The sequence below is a fragment of the Rhinopithecus bieti genome, unplaced genomic scaffold (genome assembly GCF_001698545.2).
Source record: "Rhinopithecus bieti isolate Rb0 unplaced genomic scaffold, ASM169854v2 scaffold_11401, whole genome shotgun sequence".
NCBI lineage: Eukaryota > Metazoa > Chordata > Mammalia > Primates > Cercopithecidae > Rhinopithecus > Rhinopithecus bieti.
This window is the reverse complement of record NW_016807151.1, coordinates 1,955,218-1,974,720: the sequence shown is the minus strand read 5'-3', so window position 1 is coordinate 1,974,720 and position 19,503 is coordinate 1,955,218. Positions and strand designations below refer to the sequence as shown.

General features: G+C 43.2%; 1 protein-coding gene across 2 annotated transcripts in view; it reads right to left on the bottom strand.

Moving 5' to 3' along the window:
- SVOPL (SVOP like) overlaps window positions 1-19,503 on the bottom strand; it is an 81,407-nt gene that overhangs the window by 3,462 nt on the left and 58,442 nt on the right. For both annotated transcript variants that reach the window (XM_017880391.1, XM_017880392.1), the window contains one exon: window positions 1,584-1,697. In XM_017880391.1, the coding sequence (XP_017735880.1) occupies window positions 1,584-1,697 (114 nt within the window). The remainder of the gene's footprint in view (window positions 1-1,583; window positions 1,698-19,503) is intronic.

Here is a 19,503-nt window from a genome sequence, read left to right as displayed (position 1 = left end):
ATATATATAAATATATATATATAAATAGCTGTTGCAGCTCTGCCATATATATATATATGACAAACTAAGCTTGTTTTTGAGACAGAGTCTCATTCTGTCGCCCAGGCTGGAGTACAGTGGCACGAACTCGGCTCACTGCAACCTCCACCTCCCAGGTTCAAGAGATTCTCCTGCCTCAGCCTCCTGGTAGCTGGGACTACGGACATGGCTAATTTTTGTATTTTTAGTAGAGACGGGGTTTCAGCATATTGGCCAGGCTGGTCTCGAACTCCTGACTTCAGATGATCTGCCCACCTCGGCCTCCCAAAGTGCTGGGATTACAGCTGTAAGCCACTGTACCCGGCTGCCTTTTTAATACTCACTAGTGCCTTCCCTGTATCTACTCACAGAAACAAAACATATCAGTAGCAAAACAAATATGAATGCATACAAGGTTTACAATGAGTAGAACGTAGCAGAGAGGGCAAGTCATATTCAGCCACAGAAGCACCATGACTCTATAGCCTCAGGGAGAGATGGCATCTCAGGGTCAACTAAACTATGTGACCAGTGGCCTAACCCAACCATTCTCCCCCTTCCCCATAAGCACACACACACGCCCTTGTAAACCAGCTACAAGCTTTGTGCTGAAGACAGGAAGACATCAGACCCACCCCCTGTACTCGGAGGTGACCATGCTTCACTGAATCCAACCATAAGGGCAGGGGTAGGAGAGGCCCTCTCTTCAACTTTGAGCCTGGAAGGCTGTCTTATACTTTTGAGGTAGGGGTGTATGTGTGCGTCTGTGTCTGTGTGTCTGTGTGTGTGTGTGTGTATATATATATATAATTTTTATTTTTAATGTACTTTGCAAAATAGAGTGAGCAGTCAGTCCTGCTGTTAGTATTGGAAGGCGACTGGCACTGCATTGGAGCTTTTGACTAAGTTCTTCCCAGAGGGACCAGAGGTAAATGAAGCTGGGCCAACACATGAAGACCATGTGACCCCAAGGACAACACAAATAGCTGTTGCAGCTCTGCCAGTCACTTTCAGCTCTGCAGTAAGGCTTACATTCAGATAGAAAAGTGGGAAGGGCAGCTGGGCGCGGTGGCTCACGCCTGTAATCCCAACACTTTGGGAGGTTGAGGCAGGTGGATCACAAGGTCAGGAGATCGAGACCAACCTGGCTAACATGGTGAAACCTCATCTCTACCAAAAATACAAAAAATTAGCCGGGCGTGGTGGCACATGCGTGTAGTCTCAGCTACTCGGGAGGCTGAGGCAGGAGAATCGCCAGGAGGTGGATGTTGCAGTGAGCCAAGATCGTGCCACTGCACTCCAGCCTGGGAGACACAGTGAGACTCTGTCTAAAAAAAAGAAAAAAGAAAAAAGAAAAGTGGGAAGGGTAGAATCCCGAGGCCTCTACAACTGTCACTAGGAAAAAAAAAGAAAAAAGTTCTTGTTATTCAAACCACAACTTTACAGAAAGAAACTTGGTATGAATTACTAGTTATTTTAACTACAGTGATGCCCATATACCAAGTTCATTTCCTCTGGGCAAAAGTGGTAGTCGAAAAGACTTCAGAGTTCCCTGCATCACTCACCTGGAGGGCCCGTCCTTTGGTTTCAATGGGGAGAGTAAATGCAGAAATGGCACATACAACACAGACAGATGAGAAGAGACACAGGGCCCCCAGTATTGAAGCACTCATAAGAACCTGCAAGTCACAAGAGAATTACTCAATTGATTATGTTCCAGTCACCTCTAAACTGTTCTTTATGTGAAAGGGAAAATACGGAGTCACTTCACTAAGATGGTCCTTTGCAGCCACTCTGCAGGTTGTACCCTTCTTGACAAATTGATTTCTCTGAGCCACTCTGGTGTAGTCATTTTGTGTGATTAGGGCCAAGAGCAGGGACTGGCATTAACACACATTGGCCAGGTAAGACCCCTCTTGGCACCCACCTGTCAGTCATCTCCAGAGCCAAGTTTTGATATCTGGAGAAGATGGGGGATCTGCCCGTTTTCCCACCCCCTTTCTCATACCAATTCAGCTTGCTTAACTTCTAACTCTCACTTCATGCTATATCCTCTCTCTGCCAAATAGCCATTATCCCTTCAGTCCTGACAGCACGAAACAGGCAAAAGCTTTTTTTTTTTTGGAAGAGATGTTATCTCAGGGTCTCTGACAGGATTGCTAATGTGTTTTGTCTGTGGTTATGGAGTTGTGTGACAAGCCTTGTGTGACACCAGAACTCTTTGGTGTCAATTTTTCCACAGTAACTGGGTTTCTGTCCATCTGTACACACGCTTTGGCCTGGATCTTTTCATGCAGATACTGGCTAATTCAGATAACTCTATCTCATACTTCAGTTTCTCTTCTTGGTCTGTGTTCTTGATAGTTCTCCATTAATCTCACAATGACAGTAAAGTATGAAGTGGTTAACCAACAGCAAAGCTCTCTAGAATCATAGAGTAACATAGAATTTAGAATGACCTAGAAACTATCTGGCTGAATACAATTTCTTCCCTTTACAGATGAGCCTAGACTAAGTGACTAGTCTCAGTAACTACTTGTCCAAAGTCACATACAGATCCTGACACACAGCCTAGTGTTACCACCACCACTTAGGTTCCCCTATGATACACAATTTGGGAGTATACCTCCTGTGTTTCAGGGCTGCTGCCTTCCAAAACACTACATAATTCCACTCACCATGCAAACAGAACCCACGACATTGATCTCACTAATTATTTTGCAACTGTCCTAGCAAGTTATAGGTACTATGCTGATTTTTCTCCCAAAATTACAATTTTCCCTAAACAGGAGTTTATATAGCGTGTGTGTGTGTGTGTGTGTGTGTGTTTACTGCTGGAAGTCTCAGAAGCCAAGCTCAGAAAAGGGATAGAAACCAAAAGGCCAGGCAGTCTCAGCTAAGATCAGATCATGCCACAATTAGGCATGTGTCTAGATTCTGTCATTATTGCTACTTCTATTACTGGACACCAAAATTCTCGCCACCACGAGAATAAATCCTAAACTATCCCCACTTTCTATCCTTATACCACATTTAAAGTCCTGGGTAGTGTGAGACCCAGATGAATTGAGTTTGGGTCACCTGACTGTGTTCCAGCAGCCAGGGTCAGGGAGAGTAACTGCCTAGGCATTCTGGCTTCCCTGACGCTTCGTAATAAGACTCCACAATCCACTAGATGTTACCAGATATTTTTTGGATAAATTCTACCTAACTTTACTAAAGTTAGTTTCTATTGTTTGTAAGCAAGAACTCTGAGTCATACCTGATTATAAAAATAATCTTGGAAATGTGTTAAAATGCAGATTTTCAGAGACCACTCCAGATTTACTATATCAAAAGTAAAGAGATCTGTTGTTAATCTCGTCTTCTAAAAAGCAACCCAGACTAGGGATAGAGAGACATTACATAATGACACAAGGGTCAATCCACCAAGAAGACGTAGCTATCCTAAAGGTTATACATCAAACAAAAGAACTTCAAACTACATTCAGCAAAACTGTTAGAAATAAAAGGAAAAATAGACATCCACAAATAGTTGGAGACTTTAATACTCCTACCTCAACAATTGATAGAACTATTAGACAGCAAATCAGCATAGAACTTTATGACACCATCAAGCAATGGGATCTAACTGACAGTTGTAGGACAGTCCACCCTATAACAGCAGAATACACCTTCTGTTCAGGTGCCCACTTAATGTTCACCAAGATAAGCCATATCCAGGGCCCTAAAACGAACCTCAACAGATTTAAAAGAATTGAAATCATAGAGTGTGTTCTAGTCCTAAAAGGATGTCAAGCTAAGAACAGGTAACAGCAAAATCTCCAAACACTTCTGTGTAATCCACGCACTAAAGAAGTCTCAAGAAAAATTAAAAATACATGGAATGGAATGAAAACACAACAGTTAAATTTATAGGACAGAGCTAATAAGAACAAAAACAGAGTACTTAGGAGTAAACTTAACAAGAAATGTATAAGAAAATTATAACTCTACTAAGTACATAAAAAAATCTATTTCAGTTCTTAGGAAAATACAATCTTATAAAAATGTAATCTTCACCAAAACAATCTGTAATTTTAATAGAAATTAAAATCCCAACAGGATTTTGAAAAAACACGAATTCTAAAGTTACCTTGGCTGGGCAGAGTAGCACGCACCTGCAGTCCCAGATACTTGGGAGGTTAAGGCAGAAGGACCACTTAAGGCCAGGAGTTAGAGGCTGCAGTGTTCTATAATTGTACCTGAGAAGAGTCCCTATAATTGTACTCCAACCTGAGCAACATAGCGAGATCCATCTCTAAAAAAATAATAATAAGAGATACAGAAATGTCAAAAGACAAATTACAACAAACTTTTTAAATAAACTGGATTCCTTATGTAGTAAAGTAATTTGAAAAGAATTAACATATAAAAAATTAGGCAACTTCTGAAAACATGTGGAGGTATAGGGAGTCAGAGAGGCTATTTGCCTAGGAGAAATTAAAGTTGCAGTTGTTAGCAGTGTAGTGTTGGTGCTGGAATAAAGAGATCAGTAAAGCACTGAGTCACAAAATAGATCCAAATATCTATGGGCACTTGGTTTATTATAACAGGGACATGTTTAATCATTTGAGGGGAGACAGACAAGGATGACTGATGGCCTAGGAGCAGCCAGCTAGGCATTGTTTTGTTGCTTTTTAAAGCTAGATCCTTACTTCAGGCCTTGTGTATAAATAAATTATGAAAAAATCAATTTGCTGGGCGCTGTGGTTCATGCCTGTAATTCCAGCACTTTGGGAGGCCAAGGTGGGTGGATCACCTGAGGTCAGGAGTTTGAGACCAGCCTGACCAACAAGGTGAAATCCCATCTCTACTAAAAGTACAAAAATTAGCAAGCATAGTGGTGCACACCTATAGTCCCAGCTACTCAGGAGGCTGAGACAGAAGAATTGCTTGAACCCGGGAGGCAGAGGTTGCAGTGAGCTGAGGTCACGCCACTGAACTCCAGCCTGGATGATGGAGCGAGACTCCATCTCAAAAAAAAAAAAGAAAGAAAGAAAAGAAAAGGAAAAAAATCAATTTAAAGTTAGATGAAACACTGAAAGCCTCTGAACTTTCAAGTTTTATAAATATTTGCAGAAATATGAACAAGTGATGGAGGCCATTGAAGCCTGACAGAAAACAAACACCTTCAGTGAAAATAATTGGTAAATTTACTACATACAAATTTAATATTTTGTTTGCCAAAAAACTTGATCGTAAAACCAAATTAGAAACATCATAAAAACATCTGTAATGTGATGACACATGGCTAATAGCCTGCAGAAAATTGCAAATTACATTAAAATTTCATAAAATATAAAAAGATCGTAAATGAAAGCTGATCAAATTGATTAATAATGAACAACGTGCAAATTAAGACAAGATATAATTTATCGTTCACCAGATTGAAAACGGTTTAAAAACTCACTATCCCTGGCCAGGCACAGTGGCTCACACCTGTAACTGCAGAGCTTTGGGCGGCTGAGGTGGGAGGATCTCTAGCTAGAGCCCAGGAGTTCATGACCAGCCTGGGCAACACACGGAGACCCTGTCTCTACAAATAATAAAAAAAATCAGTCAGACACAGCGGCACACACCTGTACTCCCCGCTACTCAGAAGGCTGAGGTGGAAGGATCGCTGGAGCCCAGAAGTTTGAGACTGCAATGAGCCATGATTTTGCCATTGCATTCCAGTCTCGGTGACAGAGTGAGACACTGTCTCAAAAGAAAAAAAAAATGCTATCCCTTTTGGTGATGATGAAAACAAATGGATGCTTGTTTAACAATGTGTTTATAGACCTGAATAGTCATTTCTCCAAAGAAGCCATACAAATGGCCAAGAGGTATATGAAAATGTGCTCAACCTCACTGATCATCATAAATTGATGCATGAAATATTTTATTTTAGGAAAAAATAAACCTAGTTAGAAATTAAAGTAAAAAATCATGGCATTAAGGATGTGAAAGAAGGTTGGGTGTAGTGGCACATAACTGTAATCCCAGCACTTTGGGAGGCACAGATGGGAGGATCACCTGAGGCCATGAGTTCAAGACCAGCCTGGCCAACACAATGATACCCCATCCCTAAAAAAGGAAAAAAAAAAATGTACAAGAGAAAATCATCGCTAATATAGAGGAAAGGCAAAGAACCACAAGAGAATTCTCCCCAAAGTTCAATGCTAATAAATTTGAGTGAAGGATTCAATAAAAATGTTTCCTGACATTTACTTAAAAAAAGAGATAAAACTAAGAGAAACAACCAAAGAAGAAACAGAAGGACCAAAGAACCACATTCTCCAAAGTGCCAGGATTCCCTCTTTCAAACCTCCAAGCAACAGAGTCTAGAGAGAAAAGAAAATCTTCCCATGTCTTTTTAATAAGAGTAGAATGAAGGCCAGGCATGGTGGCTCACGCCTGTAATCCTAGCACTTTGGGAGGCCGAGGCAGATGGATCACCTGAGGTCAGGAGCTTGAGACCAGCCTGGCCAACACAGTGAAACCTGGTCTCTACTAAAAATACAAAAATTAGCCGAGCGTGGTCGTAGGCGCCTATAATCCCAGCTACTTGGGAGGCTGAGGCAGGAGAATTGCTTGAACCCAGGAGGCAGAAGTTGCAGTGAGCCGAGATTGCACCATTGCACTCCAGCCTGGGGAAAAAAAAAAAAATGGAATGACAGTCATTCTGGAACCTAACAAGATAAAACACATATCCGCAAACAGTGCCAGTCACCATCCATTTAAGAGTAGTGATTCAAAAATGACAAATACTGTCAAATAAATCTCAGTAGTTCACCAGCTGAGGCAAAGGCTCTTGCTGAGTGGGAGTCCTCGCTGGCCACCCAGCATCACAGTCCCAGGGCTCTCCCTCACCACTCTGGCTACCTTCAGGTGTTTTCCAATCAACCCCTTGCATCTGCCTCTCCAAGGACTCAAATTCATATTTCAGTAAAATAGTTGAATACAAATAAATTTTTTAAAAAATAGCCACTTAGAAATCATTCGCAAAATGTTTTGAGCACCAGGGCACTCAATAAGAGGTATTATGTATGGTGGGAGCAAGGAACACAAAAATTAGCAAACTATGCACACGTCCTGGTCCTCATGGGGAGTAAAGTCTATTGGAAGAGATGGGCAATTACAATATTGTTGCAGTCTTGTTGTCTGAGGTATTACCTGGAGTTCTTGTCTCACGACCAAGAAAATTACGGAGTGTGGACACCAAGGGTGAGGTTGGAGAGAAAGTTACTAAGCGGAAGAGGAAAGCTCTCCACTGTGGAGAGGGGATCCAGAAGAGGATTGCCATTTTTTCAGTTGAATACAAAAGCTTTTATAAGAAACTTCCCTATCTGTGTAACTTCCCTTATCTGTGTAGCTACTTGTGTAACTGCCCTTATCTGTGTAGCTGTGGGCATGTCTCAGGCAAGCCTCACTTCTGTGCAAGTTCCCACAGAGCCCACTGTGGACATGTCTGTGGAAGTGGAGGAAATGTTTCCCCAGGAGCCTGCTCATTACACAAAGAACAAAGGCATTTCTACATTGGGACTTGCTCCCTTCTCTGTGCAGCTACAGCTTGATTTTTCAGGTTGTTTCTCTGTTTAAAAGAATTCTACAGGCCGGGTGCAGTGGCTCTCGCCTGTAATCCCAGCACTTTGGGAGGCCAAGGCAGGTGGATTACCTGAGGTCAGGAGGTCGAGACCAGCCTGGCCAACATGGTAAAACCCCATCTTTACTAAAAATACAAAAATGAGCCGGACGTGGTGGCAGATGCCTGTAATCCCAGCTATTCAGGAGGCTGAGGCAGGAGAATCACTTGAACCTGGGAGGCAGAGGTTGCGGTGAGCCAGGATTGCACCATTGCACTCCAACCTGGGTGACAGAGCTAGACTCTGTTTCCAAAAAACAAACAAAAAATAGAATTCTACGGAGGACTTGCCTTAACTGTCTGCTTAACTGTTTTTTTTTTTCTTTTTTTCCATTCTCCTCTCTCACTACAATAAGTGATATGAAGGAAAAGCTCAAGGTGCCATAAGAGCTCACAGCAGGGAGGCCAGACGGGTTCAGGGAGAGATGTCAGGAGTTTAATTTCAAACATACTGGGTTTAAGATGCTTTTGAGACATCCAGGTGAAAATGCTGGGGAGGTGATCAGGTGGATGAATCTGGAGTGGGAAGCAAGGCCTTGTCTCGAGATAGAAGTTGGGGATTCATGAGTAAGTCACTGGTAACTAAAGTAATAAAATGGATGATATCATCTCAGTGGAGAGTGAAATAAGAAACTATAAGGTTCTAACATTGAGCAATAAGAAATCCACAACAAAAGAAAGAGTAGAGGAAGACAAGTCACAAAGAGATGTGGAAGCAGCAGCCACAGAGGTTGGAGGAAACCCACAGAGTGCAAGTGAGGGAGCCACCAGAAGGGAACACGAGATGCTGGAGGGAGAGCACAGCCAGCAGTCCCTAATGCGGGTCAAAGGTCAGATGAGATGAGGGACTAAAATGACCTTTGAACCTACAGACATGGAGGTCACTGGAGACCTTACCAAGAATGATTTTGGTGGAGTAGAGATGGCTACAGCCAGTTTGGAGGAGGTGAAGGAATGAGTAGAAGGCAGGAAATGAAGCGGAAAGAGAACCCTTTTAAGGAGTTTAGCTGGAAAGAGGAGAAAAGCAATAATGAACAAGGTTGATTTTACAGCTTGGAAGCTGTGGCAGCTGAAGCACATTAAATGCTGATTGGAAGCATTCAGCATCAAGGGATAGATAGAAATCACAGAAGGGCTACCATCATAAACTCAAAAAACTCAAGAAGCTCAAATGAGAAAGTATTAGGAATGCATCCAGTAAGCTGGTTGTTTAAAAATCGATATTTAAAAAAATCCATTCCAAATAGTTATCTGTATTTAGATATCTGTATTTAGATAACTATTTGGAATGGATTTTTTTAAATATCGATTTTAAACCAGCTTACTGAATATATTATTATCTGTATTTAGATAACAATTTAGAATGTTAAAATAGAAGTTATAATGAAAGAAAATAATCTATTCCTAATAACAACAAAATGCCATAAGATGCCTAGGAATAAACATAACAAGACACACAGGATCTATTTGAAGAAAACAATAAAATCCCAGCAAGGGCCATAGGAGGAAAGTTTGAACAAAGAGAGAGACAAACCTTGTTCTTGGATACGTAGACAACGCTGTAAGAAAAAAGTCCATTTTTCCTCTATTAGCCAATACACTGAAAACATTAACAATCAAAATGTTCATAGGATTTGGGCGGAATGTTACTAAGTGTTCTGAAAAAGAGCAATGAAGTAGGTTTTGAACAGCCAGTTTTTAAAAATGTGTATAAATCTCATTAGAGTAATAGAAAGAACTCGTCACTGACAAAAGTAGACAGATCAATGGACGAAAATAGCGAGCTAGAAATAGGCCAATTGTGGGAACATAAGCAAACAGACATTTCTAACCTGTGAGTGAAAAATGGATTTTCAATACATCGTGTCAGAACAGCCGGCTTGCCGCTGGGGGAAATGTACAGCTGTTTCCGGCACTGGACCTCACGCCTCAATAGACGCCCATGGCTTGAAGAAGGCACGGCAGGGATATCTGGGTCAGAGTCTGGGTTGCATTCACTTTGTGAAATGTGAGTAAGTTGGACACTTATAATGTGGGCACTTCCACGTGTCTATTAGACTTCAATTAAAAGTGTACACTCCCGCCTTGCCCTCTCAAAAAAGAAAATGCCATAGAAGGCCTGGAAGAAAAGAGGTGTGTGTTTTTATAATCCTAAACGCAGACTCCAGAAATACAGAGAAGAAATACTGATACATTGGAGTGTCTATGAACCCCGCACAGAAAAAGGAGAACATGAACAAGAATGAAAGACAAATAAAAAAACTCTGCAACGTAATTGCCAAATGCGGAATATTTGTAATATGCCAGAAAATTGCTAAAATCCTTTATAGACACACCCCCCGCACACACATTTATATACATACACATTTATCAGAGGCTCTTACAAATTCATGTTTTAAAGACTGAAGTGAAAAATGGGCAAGTACCTGAGTGGGCAAGCTAAAAAAAAGATAAATTGCCCAATTACAATATGAATAAGAACATTCAGTACCATTCCTAATAAAAGAAACACTAATTACAATAATCAAGAGGTATCATTTATTGCCAGTGAGATTGGCAAAGATGAAAGACTGACATCTGTGGCAGATATGTAAAGCAACAAGGCTCTCAGGCACTGGTACAAGCTCGTCCAAGAGGACTTGAGCACAATGTACCAAAATGAAAGCAAGCAGACCCCTTCACCTACCGATCCAATTTCTAGGGATTCACCCTAAGGAGATAATTGCATAATTGGATAAAGATGTAAGCACAGCTGGGCCCGATGGCTCACGCCTGTAATCCCAGCACTTTGGGAACCAAAGTGGGAGGACTGCTTGAGCCCAGGAGTTCAAGCCCAGCCTCCAACCTGGGCAACATGGGAAGACACCATTTCTACCAAAAAAAAAAAAAATAGCAGGGTGTGGTGGTGAGCACCTGTAGTCCCAGCTACTCAGGAGGCTGAGATAGGAAGATCATGTGAGCCCAGGAAGTCAAGGTGGCAATAAGCTGTGATTGCACCACTGCCTGCCAGCCTGGGCAACAGAGTGAGACCCTGTCTCAAAAAAAAAAAAAAAAAAGCAAGCACAAGGATGCTCATTACTGTTTTTGTTTGTTTGTTTGTTTGTTTTTGGGGGGTGGTTGTGGGGAGGGGGATAGAGTCTCGTTCTATTGCCCAGGATGGAATACAGTGGCATGATCTCAGCTCACTGCAACCTCCACCTCCCAGTTTCAAGCGATTCTCCTGCTTCAGCCTCCAGAGTAACTGGGATTACAGGCACCCACCACCACACTCAGGTAATTCTTGTTTGTTTAGTAGAGACAGGGTTTTGCCATGTTGGCCAGGCTGGTCTCTAACTCCTGACCACAAATGATCTGCCTGCCTCGGCCTCCCAAAATGCTGGGATTACAGATGTGAGTCACCTTGCCTAGCCTTATTATTGTAGTTTATATTAAAATTTTTCTGAAATAGTCGAGATATTCAATAATACAGAACTAACTGAAAAGTAACTTTTGGGATATACATACAATGAAATATTTTTCAGTTTAATGCTTATTTTTTATATTTATGGACACGAAAAATGTCTACAACATATGAACAAAATATCTTTTTCTTCCCTTTCCTTTCCTTCCTTCCTTTTCTTTTCTTTCTCCCCTCCCTCTCCTCTGTCCATACATAAAAAAAAAGAGAGCAAAAGAGCAGGCTATAAAAAGTACTATGATATTTGGGTGAAATTTATACTCTTTTTTTTCATTTGAACCTACATCACTAACAATGTATATGCATATTTATACACACATACATAGGAAAATATATTTTAAAAGCCTCATTAAAATATTTATCTTTGTTATCATTAAATGGTGAGATATTAGTAAAGTTTCAAGTCTACTTTGCAGGTTTTTATGTTTTCAGGATGGAAGAAAAAAGATGGGGTTTCACCATGTTGGCCAGGCTGGTCTCGAACTCCTGACCTCAGATGATCAACCAGCCTCGGCCTCGCAAAGTGCTGGGATTGCAGGCATGAGCCACCACAACCAGCCAGAAATGTAAATTTTTTACGCAGTCAGGTTTACCATCTTTTCCTATATCTTTATAGTGTAACAGAAAGGGTTTTCCAAAATTCTGAAATCTCCTCTTTCATGGCAGTAATACATGGCAATGTGAACTGAGAGTTGTCTTATAAGATTGCGCTATCCTTTCCCTCCTCCAATTTACTCTCTGTAAGCAACTAGAGTGATCTTTTCATTATCTTTTTATATTTTTGAGACAGAGTCTTACTCTGTCAGCCAGGCTGGAGTGCAGCAGCACGATCCTGGCTCACTGCAATCTCGGTCTCCAGGGTTCCAGCAATTCTCCTGCCTCAGCCTCCCAAGTAGCTGGGACTACAGACGCATGCCACCACGCCTAGCTAGTTTTTGTATTTTTAGTAGAGATGGGGTTTCACCATGTTGGCCAGGCTGGTCTTGAACTCCTGACTTCAGGTGATCCGCCCACCTCGCCCTCCCAAAGTGCTGGGATTACAGGTATGAACCACCATGACAGGCCAGAGTGATCTTTCTAAAAAACAAAACTGATCGTATCCCTCATTTGCTTAAAACCCTTAAAATTTTCCCCACTGCTCCTAAGGTAAAATTCTAAAGTCCTTAGTATGCCTGGAAGGCACATTCTGTCCCTGCATTTCTCTCCATTTGGCTCGCCAAGGCTATTTTCTATTCCTATAACACACTGATGTCCATCCCACCTGGAGGCCCTCAAGCCAACAGTCATTCTACTCGAAATGCATTTCCCTTTACACAGCAGTCAGCTTCTCACACTTCAGATCTCAACTCCAATATCACCTTCCCAGAGAGGACTGCCTAAAAAAGCCTGTCACCCCTTTTACTCATTACCACATTACCTCCAAAGCCTAATCACAAACTGGAATTATTTTACATTAATTGCTTATTGATAAAGTACCCAACTTGAACGTAAGTCTCTTGAGGGCAGAAACCTTGTGGTGGTGTGCTGTCAAATGTTCAACAGGTTCTCAAAAAACCCAAGGCCCTGACTTACATCATTTGTCCATTTCCACAGTGCACACACTACCACCATGACTAATTTCAAACAAGGTGACATTAACCAGTTTGCAATTTTTCCTGAAAATTTAACCATCAGCTTTCAAAAGCCAGCCCAGGCCAGCTCCGGCACACCACTGGCACCTTATCTGACTTATTGATTACTGCAAATAAATAGAACTCAACAATGGCAGGCACAGAGGCCAAGTTCAATAAATGCATTGAACATTCAGTTGGGATGAAATAATTCTTGATTCTATGCTAACAAATAGACTGTAGCTAATTGAGTCTCTTTTGGTGCTCTAACTGCCAAACTACATAAGAAGCCCTCGTCCAGGCGAGGTGGCTCATACCTGTAATCCCAGCACTTTGGGAGGCCGAAGTGAGTGGATCACGAGGTCAGGAGATCAAGACCATCCTGGCTAACACAGTGAAACCCTGTCTCTACTAAAAATGCAAAAAGTTAGACAGGCGTGGTGGCGGGCGCCTGTAGTGCCACTTGAGGCGCTACAGAGGCTGAGGCAGGAGAATGGCGTAAACCCAGGAAGAGGCTCGAGAGGCTGAGGCAGGAGAATGGTGTAAACCCAGGAAGCGGAGCTTGCAGTGAGCCGAGATCGCGCCACTGCACTCCAGCCTGAGTGACAGAGTGAGATTCTATCTTAAAAAAAAAAAAAAAAGTCCTCTAAAACTTGTAGAGAATTATTCCAGAAAGAACTTGTTGAACGGTCACCAAAATAGGACTCTGAATTAAGGAATTCTCCTTCCTCCTAACAGAGTCTCTGTTTGTCTACTTTGCTTTCTTCTGAAACCTGAAAGGCTGAATTATTTCAGCTAGAAAAAGCAGAGAAGTCAAGCAAATATATCAGAGTTTGTAGGAGGCTAGAAAAAAGCTAGTTCTGCTGAATTTTGGCAGCATTTCAATTTTTTGTTTGTTTTTTGAGAGACAGAGTCTCATTCTGTCGCCCAGGCTGGAGTGCAATGGCGCGATCTCAGCTCACTGCAACCTCCGCCTCCTGGGTTCAAGTGATTCTCCCGCCTCAGCCTCCTGAGTAGCTGGGATTGCAGGCGTGTGCCACCATACCCGGCTAATTGTATTTTTAGTAGACATGGGGTTTCACCATATTGGCCAGGCTGGTCTTGAACTCCTGACCTCAAGTGATCCACTCACCTCAGCCTCCCAAAGTGTTAGGATTACAGGCCTGGGTCACCACGCCCGGCTGGCATTTGAACTTCGAAGGGGTGATAAGGTTGAAGGGATGAGGCTGGAGAATTGGGGATGACAGCTATGCGACTGACAACAACGGAAGTGAGTCAGGCAAAGAGGCTGCTTAAAAGTTTTGCTAGAGTCACAAATGGCGTAAACCCACTGACAGTGGGGTTTTCCACTGACATCTCTTTGAGGAGCTTTTATAGAGACTTTAAATGCTTTTCAATGCCTTTTTTGGATGTTGACCCATCTCATTTGATGAAAACACCATGTGAAGTCTGGCCACAAGGGAGAGGTCTTGGTTGCATTACCCAGATCACAGCCACACGCCGTGGGGCTGTAAGGGCCTGTGCTGCAAGCCTCGGGTAAAGCCCAAAGCCATGGATGTGCTGAAAGGACGTTAACCATCTGCAGTAGGTTCCAGCAGTTCACACATCACTGAACCAACGGATGCCTGGTGTTAGGCACTGGGTGCTTTTGTCCCTCCAAAATTCATAGGTGGAATCCTCAATATGATGGTATCACATTTGGATGTGGGACCTTTGGGGGTGATCAGGTCATGACGGTGGAGCACTCACAAATGGAATTAGTGTCCTTAAAAAAAGAGATCACAAGGCTGGGCACAGTGGCTCATGCCTATAATCCCAGCACTTTGGGAGGCCGAGATGGGGGATCACAGGGTCAGGAGATCAAGACCATCCTGGCTAACACAGTAAAACTCCGTCTCTACTACAGATACAAAAAATTAGCCAGGCATGGTGGCAGGTGCCTTCTGTAGTCCCAGTTACTCGGGAGGCTGAGGCAGGAGAATGGCCTGAACACGGAGGTGGAGCTTGCAGTGAGCCAAGATCATGCCACTGCACTCCATCCAGCCTGGGCGACGAGCAAGACTCTATCTCCAAAAAAAAAAAAAAGAAGAAGAAGTTTGAGACTAGCCTAGCCAACACAGTAAAATCCCATCTCTACTAAAAACACAAAAATTAGTCAAGTGCCTGTAGTCCCAGCTACTCGGAGGGCTGAGGGAGGAGAACTGCTTGAACCTGGGAGGCAGAGGTTGCAGTGAGCCGAGATCACGCCGCTGCACTCCAGTCTGGGGGACAGAGCAAGACTCCGTCTGCAGGAGGAAAAAAACGAGATCACAGATGTACCACCCAGTTTAAGAAAGGAAAATTTTTTTTAAACAAAATAAAAATAAAAGAGACCAGAAAAAACTCTTTCCCCTCTTTCTGAATGGGAGGACACAAGAAGGTAGCTGTCTCCAAGCCGAGAAGAGAGCCCTCACTAGAACCCAAACATATTGGTGCCCGATCTTGAACTTCAAGCCTCCAGAACTATGAGGAATATGTTTCTGTTTTTATAAGCCACCCGGTCTGTGGTACATGCTATAGCAGCCTGAACTAAGACACCCAGCTAGGGCTAAAGTGACTGATCTCCTAAAGTTCCTCAGAATAAGTGCAGAGGCAGTCCCTGACCTATTGGCAGAGGCCTTGCACTGGTCCCTTCTGTATTTCAGTGAATCTTTAATACTTTTCTTTTTTTTTTTTTTTTTTGAGATGGAGTTTCGCTCTTGTTGCCCAGGCTGGAGTGCAATGGCATGATCTCGACTCACCTCAACCTCCGCCTCCCAGGTTCAAGTGATTCTCCTGCCTCAGCCTCCCGAGTAGCTGGGATTACAGGCACACGCCACCAAACCCGGCTAATTTTATATTTTTAGTAGAGATAGGGTTTCTCCATGTTGGTCAGGCTGGTCTCGAACTGCTGACCTCAGGTGATCCATCCACCTCAGCTGCCCAAAGTGCTGGGATTACAGGTGTGGGCCACCACACCTGGCCCTGAATCTTTAATACTTTTGTAGCAAAATTTTCCTTTATTGTTTTCTTGGACTACATACTCATGACTACTATTATTTTTTACTATCATTAGTTTCTAACAACTAAATATCTTAAAATGTTCCTATTTAAAGTTTCTGGGTGGGTGAATTATTATTAATTTGTTTATTTATGAAAGAGTCTTGCTCTATTGTCCAGGCTAGAGTGCAGTGGTGCAAACATAGCTTATCACAGCCTCAAACTCCCAGGCTCAACCAATTCTCACGCCTCAGCCTCCTGAGTAGCTGGGACTATAGGTGCATACCATCATGCCTGTCTGAAACACTCAATTAACTAATTTATTTATTTATTTATTTATTTATTTATTTATTTATTTATTTTGAGACAGAGTCTCACTTTGTCATCCAGGCTGGAGTGCAGTGTCACAATCTTGGCTCAGTGCAACCTCCGTCTCCCAGGTTCAAGAGATTCTCATGCCTCAGCATCCCAACTAGCTGGGATTACGGGTGCCCGCCACCATGCCCAGCCTAATTCTTATATTTTTAGCAGAGACGGGGTTTCACCATGTTGACCAGGCTGGTCTCGAACTCTTGGCCTCATGTGATCTGCCCACTTTGGCCTCCCAAAGTGCTGAGATTAAAGGTGTGAGTTATTGCGCCTAGTCTGAAACATTCATTTTAAAAGAGACTTTTGTATTAACCTTATAGTCATTAGAATGTGTAAACATATTACTGATTAAAACGTAATCATTTTAGTTTAACTGGTTTAACAGCTTGTTTTAGGCAAAAAATAAAATAAAATAAATAAGAAGGGGAGCAAGAAGGAAAAAAGAGAAAAGTGGGAGAACAAGGGGAAGAATTAAGTGAAAGGAAGAACTATCTCCCAGTCCTCCCTATGGATAGCAGTGCCTCCCAGAGGGTGGCCTGCCATCAGCTGCATCAGATTTGCTGGGGATACTTAAAAATATAAGTAACTGAGGCCGAGCTCAGTGGCTCACACCTGTAATCCCAGCACTTTGAAAGGCCAAGGTGGGAGGATCTTGAGCTCAGGAGTTCAAGGCCAGCCTGAGCAACACAGTGAGACCTCATCCCTACTAAAATTAAAAAAAAAATTAGCCAGGCATGGTGGCACATGCCTGTATTCCCAGCTACTTGTGGGGCTGAGGTAGGAGGATTGCTTGAACCCAGGAAGTTGAGGCTGTAGTGAGCCCTCAACTGTACCACTGTACTCCAGCCTGGGTGACAGAGTAAGACCTTATCTTTAAGCGGGGGCCGGGGGTGGAAGTAGGTAACTGATCCCCATCTACAGAATCTGCATCTGTGAGTGGAATCCAAGGATCTGTTATCAAGTTACCCTAGTAATTCTGAGAAGCACTAACGTTTGAGAACTACCCTTCAGGGAAGTGACTAAATCAGCTCATGAAAGTGACACCAAACCCTACTGTCTACTTAGAGCAGCTCACCCCATCCTAAACCGAGGCAAATATCCTAGCAGCTGGCACAAAGCTTCCCAGATTCGAAACCTCCCCAATCTAAACCTGTTAAGGAAAGCAGAGCATCTCGATTGCACAGAGATTGATGTAACAATACTTTCCAAAATTAAATGATTGAGAAGTATCCATTGGAATAGCGTTTCACCTTGACCATTACTGAGCATCATGATCATATGAGCTAACATTTACTGAGTGCTTACCATATGTCAAACATTGGGTTAATTGCTTTACATTTATTCATCTCATTTCACCCTTAGAGCAAAACTCTGTAGTGGGTGCTATTCTTTATCTCCACTTTAGAAATGAGGGTAACAGTCTGGGCGCAGTGGCTCACACCTGTAATCCCAGCACTTTGGGAGGCTGAGGCAGGTGGATCACCTGAGGTCAGGAGTTTGAGACCAGCCTGGCCAATGTGGCGAAACCCCGTCTCTACTAAAAATACAAAAAATTAGCCAAGAGTGGTGGTGGCTGCCTGTAATCCCAGCTACTCAAGAGGCTGAGACAGGACAATTGCTTGAACCCAGGAGGTGGAGGTTGCAGTGAGCCAAGATCATACCACTGCACTCCAGCCTGGGTGACAGCGAGAGCGAGAGCACAGAAGGAAGGAGAAAAGAAAGATGGGAAAAGAAAAGAAAAGAAAAATGAAAATAAATGAGGGGAGGGTAGCAAAGAAAGATAACTGAGAATTACAAGGAGTCGAGAATCCAGGTGGGCTACAGGATGCTAAGCAGAGCAGGGCCTTATGGCCCCAGGAGACCTAGTTCCAATTGGGTGCCTTCCTAACCCACAAACCCACCAACAGTGGCGTAGCCTCTGGGACAAATGCCCACAAATGCTCAGGGAAAATGTTCCAGGCGGTCAAGAACTCAATTCCTAATGAAAGCTTGGAAAATGAACTATGCCTCAGTTCAGCCATCCAGAAATAGGGTTCATGTTTTACTACTGGCAGGGTGCAGTGGCTCACACCTGTAATCCTAACACTTGGGAAGGACAAGGCAGGAAGATGGCCTAATCCCAGGAGTTGGAGACCAGCCTGAGCAACACAGTGAGACTCCATCTCTAAAAATAAATAAATAAATAGGCATGGTGGTGCATGCCTGTAGTCCCAGCTACTGGGGAGGCTCAGGTGGGAGGATCTCTTGGGCCTGGGGGGATTGAGGCTGCAGTGAGCCATGACTGTGCCACTACACTCCAGCCTGGGCAACAAAGCGAGACCCTGTCTCTGGGAAAAGAAAAACAAAGGACAACTTTTTTTCATCACTAGGTTCTTTTCTGATAAACGACGAAGTAAGTACTAAGGAATTTCAAAAAGCAAAAGCACCAGACAAAAGGCATCCCAATTTTCTTTAAGACAGATGGGGATTAGCTTGGTTTCTCAGATGTTAAAAAAAAAAAGAAAAGTGAAAAGACAGGTGGGGAAAACATTCCCAAGATAGTTTTAAAATTCGTGGTAGCAAAATCCTTGTGTTAAATGGTAGGAAATACACGTTAAAGTCTATTCAGCCCATCCCAACTCCCGTTCTCTGCAATTTCGCCTCTGCCAGCTGCGTTTATATGTAACCTGGACTGTGGGCCATCATTGAGTTAGCTCAGGCACGGACAACTGGCGAGACCTGGACCAGTGGGGGTCTCTGTCTCGGGATTCAGAGAGAACTAATCAGCGTCTTCCAGAGGCCAGAGCGAAGGGTGTGTGTCTGGGATTTGTGGAGCTGCCACATGCAGGGGCAAGCACAGCACCCTGGTTCTCAGGGAGGAAGAAAGCCTGCATGCTCAGGTGGAAATGAGTGACCACAGGCACCAGACAGAGAAAGAGGACAGAGCCTGGGCCCCTGTCAGTGCCCCTACTCCCAGACTGGTCTCGGACTCATTCCTGCCTTTTCTTGCTACAGCCAGGACATGTAGACTTCTGGGTTTTTTGTTTGAGATAGAGTCTCACTCTCGCCCAGCCTGGAGTGCAGTGACACAACCTCGGCTCACTGAAATCTCCACCTCCCGGGTTCGAGTCATTCTCCTGCCTCAGCCTCCTGAGTAGCTGGGACTACAGGCACGCACCACCATGCCCAGCTAATTTTTGTATTTTTAGTAGAGATAGGGTTTCACCATGTTGCCCAGGCTGGAACTCCTGACCTCAGGTGATCCACCCACCTTGGCCTCCAAAAGTGCTGAGATTACAGGCGTGAGCCACCGCTCCCAGGCTGGATTTCTATTTTTTGCAGCCAAAAAAAAAAAAAAAAAAAAAAAAAAAAAAAGTAAAAAACAG